A 13,106-nucleotide genomic window follows, 5' to 3' on the forward strand; every position below is an offset into this window, starting at 1 on the left:
GTAAAATATTTACTTAAGTAAAATTGATAAGAAATAAAGCATTCCAAATGTTATTTCATAAGTTTGGGAGTGATCCTGGACACTGCTGAGCCTGGAACCCTAGGTCTCGGCGGTGGCCGGGAGAGCTTTTGCGCAATTAAAACTTGTGCACCAGTTGCGGCCGTACCTTGGGAAGTCTGATCTGGCCACAGTGGTCCACGCTCTTGTCACATCCCGAATAGACTACTGCAACGCGCTCTACGTGGGGTTGCCCTTGAAGACTGTTCGGAAACTTCAATTAGTCCAACGAGCGGCAGCCAGATTGCTCACCGGAGCGACATTCAGGGAGCATACCACCCCCCTGTTATGTCAGCTCCACTGGCTGCCGATTCAGTTCCGAGCACAATTCAAGGTGCTGGTTTTGACCTACAAAACCCTGTACGGTTCCGGTCCAGTGTATCTGTCCGAACGTATCTCCCTCTACGTCCCACCCCGAAATCTAAGATCATCTGGGGAGGCCCTGCTCTCGACCCCACCACTCTCACAAGTGAGGCTGGTGGGGACGAGGAGCAGGGCTTTCTCAATGGTAGCCCCTCACCTGTGGAACTCGCTCCCGGGGGAAATCAGGGCATCATCATCCCTCCTCTCCTTCAGGAGGAGGGTGAAGACGTGGTTATGGGACCAGGCCTTTGGACAACCAGGCAATTAAATAAGACAATCAGGTGAATAAGAACAACAGGATTGAGGAAGTGGAACGGAAAACTAGAACTATGAGTTAGCGATCGCTGACCGTGTAAGAGAGGAATTGGGTTTGTATTGGTTTTTATTGCTTTTACTGATTTTATTGATATAATGCATGAACTAGTGTGATGTAATTGTGTAACTGTGTAATTTTGTGTCTTGATTGTTCTGTACTGCAGGCATCGAATTGTGCCTTGCTTCTGTAAGCCACCCTGAGTCCCCTTCGGGGTGAGAAGGGCAGGGTAAAAGAACCCCAAATAAATAAATAAATAAATAAAAATTATGAAGCACCGGGATTGTGGCACAGCTGACTGAGTGTCAGCTGCATTAAGATCACTCTGACCAAAAGGTCATGAGTTTGAAGCCAGCCCAGGTTGGAGTGGGTTTCCAACCATTGTGTAGCCTGTTGTCGACCTTTGCAACCCAAAAGACAGTTGCATCTGTCAAGTAGGAAAATTAGGTACCACCTTAAAGTGTGGGGTGGTTAAATTAACTGATTTATGAGGCCATAAAGAAGACTCCAGCAAAGCATTCCAGCGGGGAAGCATGCGGGGAATGCGGAAGTGCTTCATCAGCATCGCAGGTGGACGCTGAAAGCGATAGCTCCCCTGGCGGCCAGAAAAAGTTAAATAGCCTCTGTGTATGTCTGCATATGTTTAATGTCAAAAATTGGCATTGAATGTTTGCCGTGTATGTGTACACTGTAATCCGCCCTGAGTCCCCTGCGGGGTGAGAAGGGCGGAATATAAAACCTGTAAATATATATATATATATATATATATATATATATATATATATTATAACATAGTGGCATCTTCACTGTAGAATAGTAAAGTTTGAAACCACATTAATTGCCATGCCCCAATACTATGGAATCTTGTGATGTGTAGTTTGTTGAAGCACCAGCATCTTTTGTCATAGAAGGCTAAAGACTTAAAAAATGATAACTCCCATGAGGTGAAGTGGCTGTCTAAGTACTGGATATTAAAATAAAGATTCAATGTGCACAGCAGTTATGATAGTCATTCAAGTTATCTAGAACGTACCTCCCTATTTATGTATGTCTAGAAATTTCAGTGCAAAAATCAATTCTATCAACCTGGGCTGACTTATCCATGAAGAAGTGTGAGCACTGTATCTTAAGTCTTATCAAAAAAGAGTTCTCCTTCTCTGAGAAAAGGCAAGAGTTTAGACTAGTTTGGGATATTCCAAAAGCTCTGACGCTCTCTTTGTTGTGGACCTCATATCTAAATCCATAATTTTCACCCAAAACATTTCCTTGACTTATAGATGAACATAGTAATCCATGAGCACAACACATTTTGGATTTTGCATACTTATGTACTATTTTTGAAATTGTTTTTCAGTTCATGTACATCTTGGGAATTTGTTTGCTCATTGAATTGACGGGAGGAGTTATGGCCTTAATTTTCAGACACCAGGTAAGAAAGCCAAGATTTAAAAGTATGCCTAACTTAAAAGCTGCCTTCCTCCCTCTATTTAGTATGGAAAAATGGGTCCAGTGTTTTGTTGTCTCAAAATCATTAACAAGTACCGTATATTCTGGTATATAAGACAACCCCCAATTTTCCAGTTAAAATATACAGTTTGGGATATACTCGCCGCATAAGACTACCCCTCTTCCAATGAACACCAAATAAAATTTAAAAACATCAGATTTGATTTCAATATGGTAATTTTCCTATTACTGTACCTCCTTCTCTGCCTCTCAGATCTCGCACCTGCGCACCTGCACGACTTCACTGCAGTCTTCAGGAGCGAGATCTGGGAGGCAGAGAAGGAGGTGTGGTAATAGGATACAAGAGCGGGCCAGACAGGTAAAAGAGGTGTGTTTTTCTGGGCCCAGAGCCACTCTATTTCTTTTTTCCATACCCCGGGCATGCAGGAGCCCTGCAGCTTGCTCCGCCCTTCACTTACACCTTCCCGGTGAGGGAATGCAGTCAGTCCTAAATCAGTGGTAAAGTGCATTTTGAGGACATAATGCTGAGATTTTTCCATATTCTGGGAAGGCACACTGGAACAACCACGTTTTCAGGCTACTCCTAAAGACTGCCAGAGTTGGGGCATGTCTGATGTCCTTGGAAAGTGAGTTCCAGAGTCGGGGGGCCACCTTCATAGACTCCTTCTACACTGCCATATAATCCAGATTATCAAAGCAGATAATACATATTATTATTATTATTATTATTATTATTATTATTATTATCTTTATTTGTACCCCGCTAGCATCTCCCGAAGGACTCGATGCGGCTTACACGGGCCGAAGCCTCAAAACACAATACAATAAAAAACATAACACAACAATAAACAAAGCAAATCAAAACAATTAAGCAAAATAACAACAATTACAATACATCAATACATCAAGACACTATTAAAACTTGTTCGGCCGGCGCAATGGGGTACAGGGTTAAAAGTGCTGAGATGTCAGGAGGAACGTAGGATTAAAAGTGCGGTGTGCAGCAACATTGGTTGTGCTAAAGTGCTTCTAGGACTTGGGATGGGGATTCCTAATCTGCGAAGGCACATCGGAACAGCCAAGTTTTTAGGTTCCTTCTGAAAACTGCTAGAGTAGGGGCCTGACGAAGCTCTTTTGGAAGGGCATTCCAAAGTCGGGGGGCTGCCACAGAGAAAGCCCTGTCCCGTGTCCCCACCAAGCGCGCTTGCGACGTAGGTGGGATCACGAGCAGGGCCTCCCCAGATGACCGGAGCGAGCGTGTGGGTTCGTAGATGGAGATGCGGTCACGCAGGTAGGGTGGTCCCAAACCGTTCAGGGCTTTGTTGGTGAGCACCTGCACCTCGAATTGGGCTCGGAAAATAAATGGCAGCCAGTGGAGCTCCTTAAACAGAGGGGTAGACCTCTCTTGATAATGGGCTCCAGTTAGCATCCTAGCTGCTGCCCGCTGGACCAATTGAAGTTTCCGAGCCGTCTTCAAGGGCAGCCCCACGTAGAGCGCATTGCAGTAATCCATTCTAGAGGTGACCAAGGCGTGGACCACCCCGGCCAGATCACACCTGGATCACATATTATCTGCTTTGAACTAGGTTTTATGCCTACAGTGCCGTATAATCCAGTTCAAAGCAGATAATCTGGATTTTTATGGCAGTGTAGAAGAGGCCTTAGTGACCCAGAAGCCCCAGTGGTGCAATGGGTGAAACCCTTGTGCTGGCAGGACTGGAGTGAAGACCAAAAGATTGGAGGTTCGAATCCGGGAAGAGTGCAGATGAGCTCCCTCTGTCAGCTCCAGCTCATGCAGGGACATGAGAGAAGCTTCCCACAAGGATGGCAAAACAGCAAAACATCCAGGTGTCACCTGGGAAACATTCTTGCAGACAGCAAATTCTCTCATACTAGAAGCGACTTGCAGTTTCTCAAGTTGCTCCTGACACGAGAAAAAAAAATGTACCTCCGTGAGAATAAGCGGATTACAGACAATTTCTATAAAAATTGATAGATTTTAAAAATAAAGAGACACTTGTATGCATACTGAATTTCAGGATTATAAATTTCAAAGTCTTTTTACTATGGCAGGCATGAAATATGAACATATTTGTTACTATAGATGACACTTTGTTTTTCTATCATATTCTTGATCTTTTTCTCTTTTTTTTCCTTCTTAGACAATTGACTTTTTAAATGACAACATCCGAAGAGGAATTGTAAATTATTATGATGACCTAGACTTCAAGAACATAATGGATTTTGTTCAAGAGGAGGTTTGTTTTAGGTTGCCAATTGCTTCATAGGATGTTTAATTGATTCATTGGTTTTCATTGAACTGGTTATGGAGTTGCTTGTGGCTTATTTAATGAAAGGTTGTTCAGTAATTGCTATATAAAGCAAGGGATATATAGCTAAGGTGGATCAAAATTCTGTCTGTGGGGGCCTCACACATGACTAGAAGTGTTAAAAGAACAAGAACCCAGAAGTGGCTGGAATATTGTTTCTTGCTTTGAAAAATTCCAGCAGAAGTCCAAAAGAATCAAGGCCCGGAAAAAAAGTGCTGAGGGCTTGTACTTTGCTCACTATGACAAATGGCCAAAATGCCAACATATTATAAGCATGAGTAATAACTCCCAAAAATGTAGGGGATGGGGTGGAAATCATAGTTTCTCGTAGTGATAATTTGGGGCAGAGTTCACAAAAAAGCTTTCTTGTGGGCAAGATCAAATGAAGTGAATGGGAGATCTGTGAAAAGTTCATAGAACTGAAACTTGACCTAACGTACTTCCCAGCAGATTGTTTCTCTTATTATTCTTTTTAATTGCAATATTCCTTCTTGAATTAAAAAAACCCAGAGGTAAATGTTTTAGACTTTTGTATGTTCACAACTTTTTAGTGTGCCTCTGCTTACAAATTAATTGTCTGATTGAAAAGCATGGCTCCTTCCAGTGAAATAATAATAATAATAATAATAATAATAATAATCTTTGTTTAATACCCTGCCACCATCTCCCCAATGGGGACTCGGGGCGGCTTACATGAGGTCAAGCCCAACAGCATATTACAATAAAATAAAACCAAAACACAATAACAACACAGTAAAATACATACAACATATGAGTGCAAAAAACAATAAAGCAAAATCATCTATATAAATAAAAATGTAATGTTAGTTCGTGCTACCTTCAGAACTCAAAAACCACTGGGGAAATTGACACCAAATTTGGACACAAGACACCTAATAGTCCAATTTATGTCCTCCACTCAAAAAAATTGATTTTGTCATTTGGGAATTGTTGTTGCTGGGATTTATAGTTTACCTACAATCAAAGAACATTCTGAACTCCACCAATGATGGAATTCAACCAAACATGGCATACAGGACTTCCATGACCAACAGAACATACTGGAAGAGTTCAGTGGGCATTGACCTTGAGTTTGGGAGTTGTAGTTCACCTACATCCAGAGAGCACTGTGGACTCAAACAATTATGGATCTGGACCAAACTTGACACAAATATTCCATATGCCTAAATATGAACACAGATGGAGTTTGGAGGAAATAGACCTTGACATTTGGGGTTTGTAGTTACTGGGATTTATAGTTCACTACAATTAAAGAGCATTCTGAAACCCACAAATGACAGAATTGGGGCAAACTTCCCACACAGAACCCCCATGACCAACAGAAAATACTTAAGGCCATCCAGTTTCAACTCTCTTCACCAGGGCAAGAAAATGTAATCAGAGCCCTCCTGACAATGAGCCATCCAGTCATAAATATAGATAGATAGGTATGATTCTCTCTCTCTCACACACAGATATAGTATCATAGATTTGAAAGAGAAGGACTATGATATGTTGCGTATCCCAGAGTAGGCAAACCAGACACTCTCCACATCAACACTGACAAAGAAACAACAAGAAATACTGTTTACTCAGAAGCATAAAGAAATTACATATATCAGAAACCAACACTTTCTCATTACTTTATTTTCCAGATCACCAGACTGGGCCACAGCAACGCATGGCAGGGAACAGCTAGTACAAAATAAAACAAAATAAAATAACAATGCATGTGCAAGATAAAAACTAAGATACTAAAAATACTAAAATCAGGATGTGACAGGGATGGAGCAGATTGTTTGTGAGGGAGAAACTCATAAAAGATCGGGGTCATAAATATAGACCTTCATACAGGTGGGGAAATATACTCTGGGGACAAATAATTTCCTGGTATAAAGCTCTTGTGTAGTATGTGGTATATGCTCCAATTTTCAGTAGTGTAGATTCACTCCAAGTCTTCCACATACAAAAAAGTTCTTGTATATTTTTGATTTATTCCCGCACAAGTAGATGTTTAGTTAATGTACTAAAGATCAAATGCCCAGAGTTTTGTGTTTTGAATATTAGTCCTTTTTTCTGACAGTTTAATTAGATTAGTTATCTGTTATTAGTTTACTCTGTCTGAAAGTGTTTGTGATACAATCTATAGGACTCCAAAGTAAGTTGTAAAAGCTGAATATATTAAATGGTATCAGATAGAAACTGTTGGTCAGAAATAATGTAAATAAGATTTCTTTCAAAAATTGTTGTGAATCACTACTTAAAATCTCATGTTTTGAGGCTAGCCTTCTTGAGAAATGTGGCGGTTGGCATATCTCACTTTTTTGGTTTTGGTTTATTTTGCCAAATGCATTACTTTAATTAGAAGTCTGTATACAGATTTTGGGAGTGCTTAACTATTTGTTTACCCAATAAATAACTATAATAATACTAACTTTATTCTTGTATCCTGCCTCCATCTCCTTGAAGGGACTTGGGGTGGCTTACACATGGCACAAAGTGCCTAAAAAACCATAAAATAAAACATCATATAAAACACAATGGAATAAAACCTATAGACATATAAAACAACAACTTAGGACTCAATAAAAATAGACACACAGCATATATAGACAGACATAGAGGCAATTTAATATTCCAGCTTTTCTTGACGGTATTTTGGCCACCAGGGGAGCTGTTCCTTCACCGACCATTTGTGACACTGATGAGTACTTCTTCATTCTTTGCATGCTTGCTGGAGATTTTTATGGCCTCGTAAATTAGTTAAATTTGCCTCCCTGCATAAGCAGTACCTAAATTTCCTATTTCACAGATGCAACTGTCTTTCGGGCTGCAAAGGTCGACAGCAAGTTACAGAAATTGGTCGGACGCTCACTCCGACCCAGGCTGGCTTTGAACTCATGACCTTTCAGTCAGTAGTGATCTTAATGCAGCTGACTCCCAGCCATCTGTCCTCGTGGACAACAAGTTAAACATGAGCCAACAATTTGATGTGGCGGCAAAAAAAGCCAATGGGATTTTGGCCTGCATCAATAGGAGCCTAGTGTCTAGATCTAGGGAAGTAATGCTACCCCTCTATTCTGCTTTGGTTAGACCACATCTGGAATATTGTGTCCAATTCTGGGCACCACAATTCAAGAGAGATATTGACAAGCTGGAATGTGTCCAGAGGAGGGCGACTAAAATGATCAAGGGTCTGGAGAACAAGCCCTATGAAGAGCGGCTTAGGGAACTGGGCATGTTTAGCCTGAAGAAGAGAAGGCTGAGAGGAGATATGATAGCCATGTATAAATATGTGAGAGGAAGCCACAGGGAGGAGGGAGCAAGCTTGTTTTTTGCTTCCTTGGAGACTAGGACGCGGAACAATGGCTTCAAACTACAAGAGAGGAGATTCCATCTGAACATTAGGAAGAATTTCCTGACTGTGAGGGCCGTTCAGCAGTGGAACTCTCTACCTCGGAGTGTTGTGGAGGCTCCTTCTTTGGAAGCTTTTAAGCAGAGGCTGGATGGCCATCTGTCAGGGGTGATTTGAATGCAATATTCCTGCTTCTTGGCAGAATGGGGTTGGACTGGATGGCCCATGAGGTCTCTTCCAACTCTTTGATTCTATGATTCTATCTGTGCCACAGTCCTGGTGATTAGCATTGAATGGCCTTGCAGCTTCAAATCCTGGCTGCTTCCTGCTTGGGCAATCCTTTCTTGAGAAGTATCACCTGGCCCTGGTTCTTTCTCCCACTCTGGGCATTCCAGAGATATATAAACCCCACTTGCCTAGTTTCCAACAAACCTCTGAGGATGCCTTCCATAGATGTGGGTGAAACATCAGGAGAGAATGCTTCTGGAACATGGCCATACAGCCCGGAAAACTCAATGATGGGTTTTGTATTTTGGCTGTTTCAGAGTTAAATATGTAATGTATGAATTTAAAAATAGTATTACGTATCTTTGCATGTATTTTAAAGATGAGAAATTCCATCATGAGGCCACTATGGCAGTTATGAGGGATTTACAAAAAGCTTTTAATTAATTCTATTTACATTTGATAATAATGTTAAGAATGTTGCATAATTTCTTTCTTCTTCTTCTTAAAGTTTAAATGTTGTGGTGGAGAGGATTTTAAAGACTGGTCAATGAATCAGTACCATGACTGTTCTGCCCCAGGACCAATGGCTTGTGGAGTTCCTTACTCTTGCTGTATCACGAATAAGGTAAAAGTAATTATTATTTGATATGAATTTAGCAGTTAACTGTTCCTCTCATGTCAATAAATACCAGCTTCCCAATGGAAAGATGAATGTTTACCAAGTCAAAGGCACAGTCAGTAATACACCACCTCGTTCGTATGAATCCTTTTCTGGACCATTTGAACTCTGGGAAACAATCCAATGGGAACTTTTCTTTTTCCAGCATAGGTGTACTTTCTAACGTATCTGAATAGATTTCTTTCCCCATAACTTTGTTATATTTCTTAGCTTTAAAATCAAACTGGTAAATATTTTTCAAGGATTCATATAGAAAATAAAAACTTCCTAGTGCCGTAAAGTGTTCCTGTGACTTGAAATTCTCATCCAGGTAAACCCGGGCTCTGCTGTAGTCTTTCATTGCATCACTTAATGACAATTCTTTAACAAATTTGTCCACGTGAGACATTGATGCTTCATAGTTTTTCCCACCAAACTCTTGACAGTGTAATGCCATGAAATGTGGCTTGTGCGCATGAACAATCTGGGGGGAAACCAGCAGCATCTACCACCAAAATAAGACAAATACTTTTCTCCCTGCTTCCCAATGAGAAAGGAGCTTAGCAAATGAAATCAGTACCATCAGCAGCAATTTCTGTGTGGAACTAGGATTCATTGTGCACATTTGTGCACACATACTTTAACTAGTTTTAAAGTTACATCTTTTGACTGGTGGACTTCAGAATTTGTAGTCTAAAAAACTCAGCTCTGGCCATGGAGACCAATTTTGATTTTTGGAGGGTTTTTGTTTTTTTAAAAAATTCTTTTTGGGGATTTTTAAAGCAATTCTGTGGATTTGCATTATGACTCTATCTTGGACTCCTTCCACACAGCTGAATAAAATCCCACATTTTCTGCTTAGAACTGAATCAGAGTAAATAAATCTTCTTTGTTTGACATATATGGCTGTGTGGACTCAGATAACCCAGTGTAAAACAGATATTGTGGGATTTTTTGCCTTAATAATCTGGGGGCCCTTTCACCCAGGCCTACATAATAATAATAATAATAATAATAATAATAATAATAATATAATAATAATAATAGTGATGATGATGATGCTTTATTTGTACCCCGCTACCGTCTCCCCAAGGGACTCGGTGCGGCTTACATGAGGCCGAGCCCAAACACAACAGTACAAGCAATAATAACAACAATACAAGCAATTAAAACACATAGACAATAAGATAAACAACATTATCAATAAAACAACACATAATTAAAAACAGTGGGAAGGCCAAATGTTAAGTTAAAATTGGAAATAATGCTAGGACATGAACGGAAGGTGATACTGGTGTTTGTGATATTCTGTATCCTAGAATATCAAGGCAGAAAATCCCACATTATCTGAGTGTGGACTTCAATAACCCAGTTCAAAGCAGAAATTGTGAGATTTTCTGCCTTGATATTCTGGGATATAAGGCTGTGTGGAAGACCCAACATAAAGAGAGGGTGATAATGGTAATAAAATATTGTTATTTCTCTGGTATTACCTGTGATAAAATTGTCCAGGTAAGTATGTTTACACATTAAAAATGTAAAAGTACTCAAAGTTCTTCTTATATTAAAGTACAGTCTTTGAAATTTTGCAGAACTGTCTCTGTATGCTAATTTGTCTTGAAAGTGAAGTACCAACTGTCTCTAGAACCGAATCAGAGTGAATAAATCTTCTTTGTTTGACATATATTTCCCAAATCAGCTTGGCTTTTGCATTGGAAAAGTACAGATGTGAGCAGCAATTAGTCATTTGCTCTTGCAGTCATGGAAACATGCTGTTAATATATGAGGTCAATGCTTTTCTGTTTGGCCGAATGTCACACGATGCGTAAAATACAAATACAAAACTTCAGTGTAAATATATAAGGATGGTATAATCCATTTCTTTTTCCAGTCAAGCCAGGGCAGCTCAAAGGTTGGGTTGCTCCAAGAAAGTTTGCCAAATCAAATGGGTTTACTTTGTTACATTGATGCTGAGTGCTTATTTATATTTCTGGAAGTCCTGAGCAGAGTTTTCTTCTCTTACGATATTTGTGACCTAAGTCAAGCCTCACCACCACAGTGACCTTAGAAGTAGTCGAAAGACCATTCCTAGTTTTGTAAAAACAATTTGGGGAGACAAAGTGGAGTGTGGTGTGTGCGTGCGTGCTTCTTGTTTAAACAGAAAACTACAGCTCTTGGAGGCTTTGAAGAGTGGCATGTTCCTATTTCGGCTAATTTCTCTCCCTAGAAGTATGTATGCGGCGGCAGGTGTATGTGACAGCTTTCTGATTGGCTGCCACTTTCACAGGCCACTGTGACCAACACGGGTGACACACCTGGACCAAACTTGGCACACATAACCCCCATCACCCCCTTTACGTCCGGGTGAGGATTGGGGAAGGTGGACCACGGATTATGGGATTTGTAGTACTTTCAAACGGTTTGGTTCCCACGGATCACTGTGGCCCCCAACAAACACCGATAGACCAAACTTGGCACACAGAGCCTCAATGACCCACTCTACATCCTACTGCAGTTTGGAGGAGGGCAGACCATCGATGAGACCGCTGCGACCCTCAACAATGACTGAACAAGACCAAACTTGGCACTCATAACCCCAATTCAGGGCACCTTGTTCTTCTAACTTATTAAAATTCCCCCTTGAGTTTTGTATCCATTCCTTCCAGGAAAGAGTAGTTTCCCCCTCCACTATTTTTTTTTATCTTTAAGTTTAATTCTCAGGTCTTCTGGAAAAATTTCCAGTAAAACTATTGGGGTTAGGGGGGGAAATTCCTGGAAATATCTTATTTTTTAACTTAACCCATGTCTCCATAGCATCTTTAGTCAGGGTCAACAGTTCTTTACATGGTAGTCTTCTCTCTCTCGTAGTCCTAGAACTTCAACTGCAGGTAAAGGTTTCTTTAGAGCAGGGGTCCTCAAACTTTTTAAACAGAGGGCCAGGTCACAGTCCCTCAAACTGTTGGAGGGCCGGATTATAATCTGAAAAAATCATGAATGAATGTCTTTGCACACTGCACATATCTTATTTGTAGTGCAAAAAACCACTTTAAAACAATACAATAATTAAAATGAAGATTTTTTTTAACAAATATAAACTTATTAGTATTTCAATGGGAGGTGTGGGCCTGCTTTTGGCTGATGAGATAGGATTGTTGTTGTTGTTGTGTGCTTTCGAGTCCTTTCAAATTTAGGTTGACCTTGAGAAAGGGCCGGGTAAATGACCTTGGAGGGCCGTATCCGGCCTCCGGGCCTTAGTTTGAGGATCCCTCAGGAAAAGTTCTCTTATGTAACATCAACTGCTGAAGGAAGTCCACGTGTAATACCATACTACGTCTTAGCAAGTAGGAAACTCCCTTGGCCTGAAGGCATTAATCTGTCTAGCATGTTATTTTCTGCCATGAGTGACAGCAGCCCCCTGACCCAACTTTCCGGTCTGGAGACTCAGCCTGGATTACTGCCTCTGTGCCATTTAGTGATAAAGTTAAACACAGCTTTGGAGTACTGAAACTTGTTTCTAAAGCCTCACCCAGAGGTGGGGCACAGACACAACAGGCACTTTTCCTTACTGAGAGCTGCTATCTCCAGATTGGCACCACTCCAAGCCTGTTGCTATGTGTCAGGCTCTGCAATGGAGTTGCCTCTCCCAGTTCTCTCTCTGCATCCCTTCTGCAGACATAAGACCAGATGAGGTAAGCTCTCCTGGCAACGGAGACAAAATTTGCTACCCTTAAATTGCATCTTGGATTTAATACCCAAGGGAAGCCTTCAGCCAGCCTTAGCCTATAAACAAAAGTGATTAGAAATGCCCTATGATATAATCGATTCAAACTATTTTATTGTAAATCAATTGATACTTTTGCCAAAGCTGACGGCACTTCAAAAAAACAAACAAACAAAAAGAATAGAACTACTGATGATCTAATTGCCAGATGGCCGTAATAAGAAAACATTAACTCTTGTCTGTATCTACGTTTATGCACAACATAGCTTCTGGTGATGTTTTCCTTTGGACAAAATCCCATCATCCTTCTTATTGACCCTAGACTTCTGGAGCATCCCAGAATCCATGCTACAAATAGTCTATTTATTGGGTTGTTGTAGGTTTTTCCGGGCTATATGGCCATGTTCTGGAGGCAATTTTTCTCCTGACGTTTCGCCTGCATCTATGGCAAGCATCCTCATTACCTCTGAGGATGCTTGCCATAGATGCAGGCGAAACGTCAGGAGAAAAATTGCCTCCAGAACATGGCCATATAGCCCGGAAAAACCTACAACAACCCATGGATTCCGGCCATGAAAGCCTTCGACAATACAGTCTATTTATTATTATTATTA

General features: G+C 40.8%; 1 protein-coding gene across 1 annotated transcript in view; it reads left to right on the plus strand.

Moving 5' to 3' along the window:
- TSPAN15 (tetraspanin 15) overlaps positions 1–13,106 on the plus strand; it is a 43,476-nt gene that overhangs the window by 15,369 nt on the left and 15,001 nt on the right. The window contains exons 3-5 of the mRNA XM_067465687.1: positions 2,088–2,162; positions 4,363–4,458; positions 8,622–8,738. Coding sequence (XP_067321788.1) covers positions 2,088–2,162; positions 4,363–4,458; positions 8,622–8,738 — 288 coding nt within the window. The remainder of the gene's footprint in view (positions 1–2,087; positions 2,163–4,362; positions 4,459–8,621; positions 8,739–13,106) is intronic.

Source organism: Anolis sagrei, chromosome 3 (assembly GCF_037176765.1).
Source record: "Anolis sagrei isolate rAnoSag1 chromosome 3, rAnoSag1.mat, whole genome shotgun sequence".
Classification (NCBI taxonomy): domain Eukaryota; kingdom Metazoa; phylum Chordata; class Lepidosauria; order Squamata; family Dactyloidae; genus Anolis; species Anolis sagrei.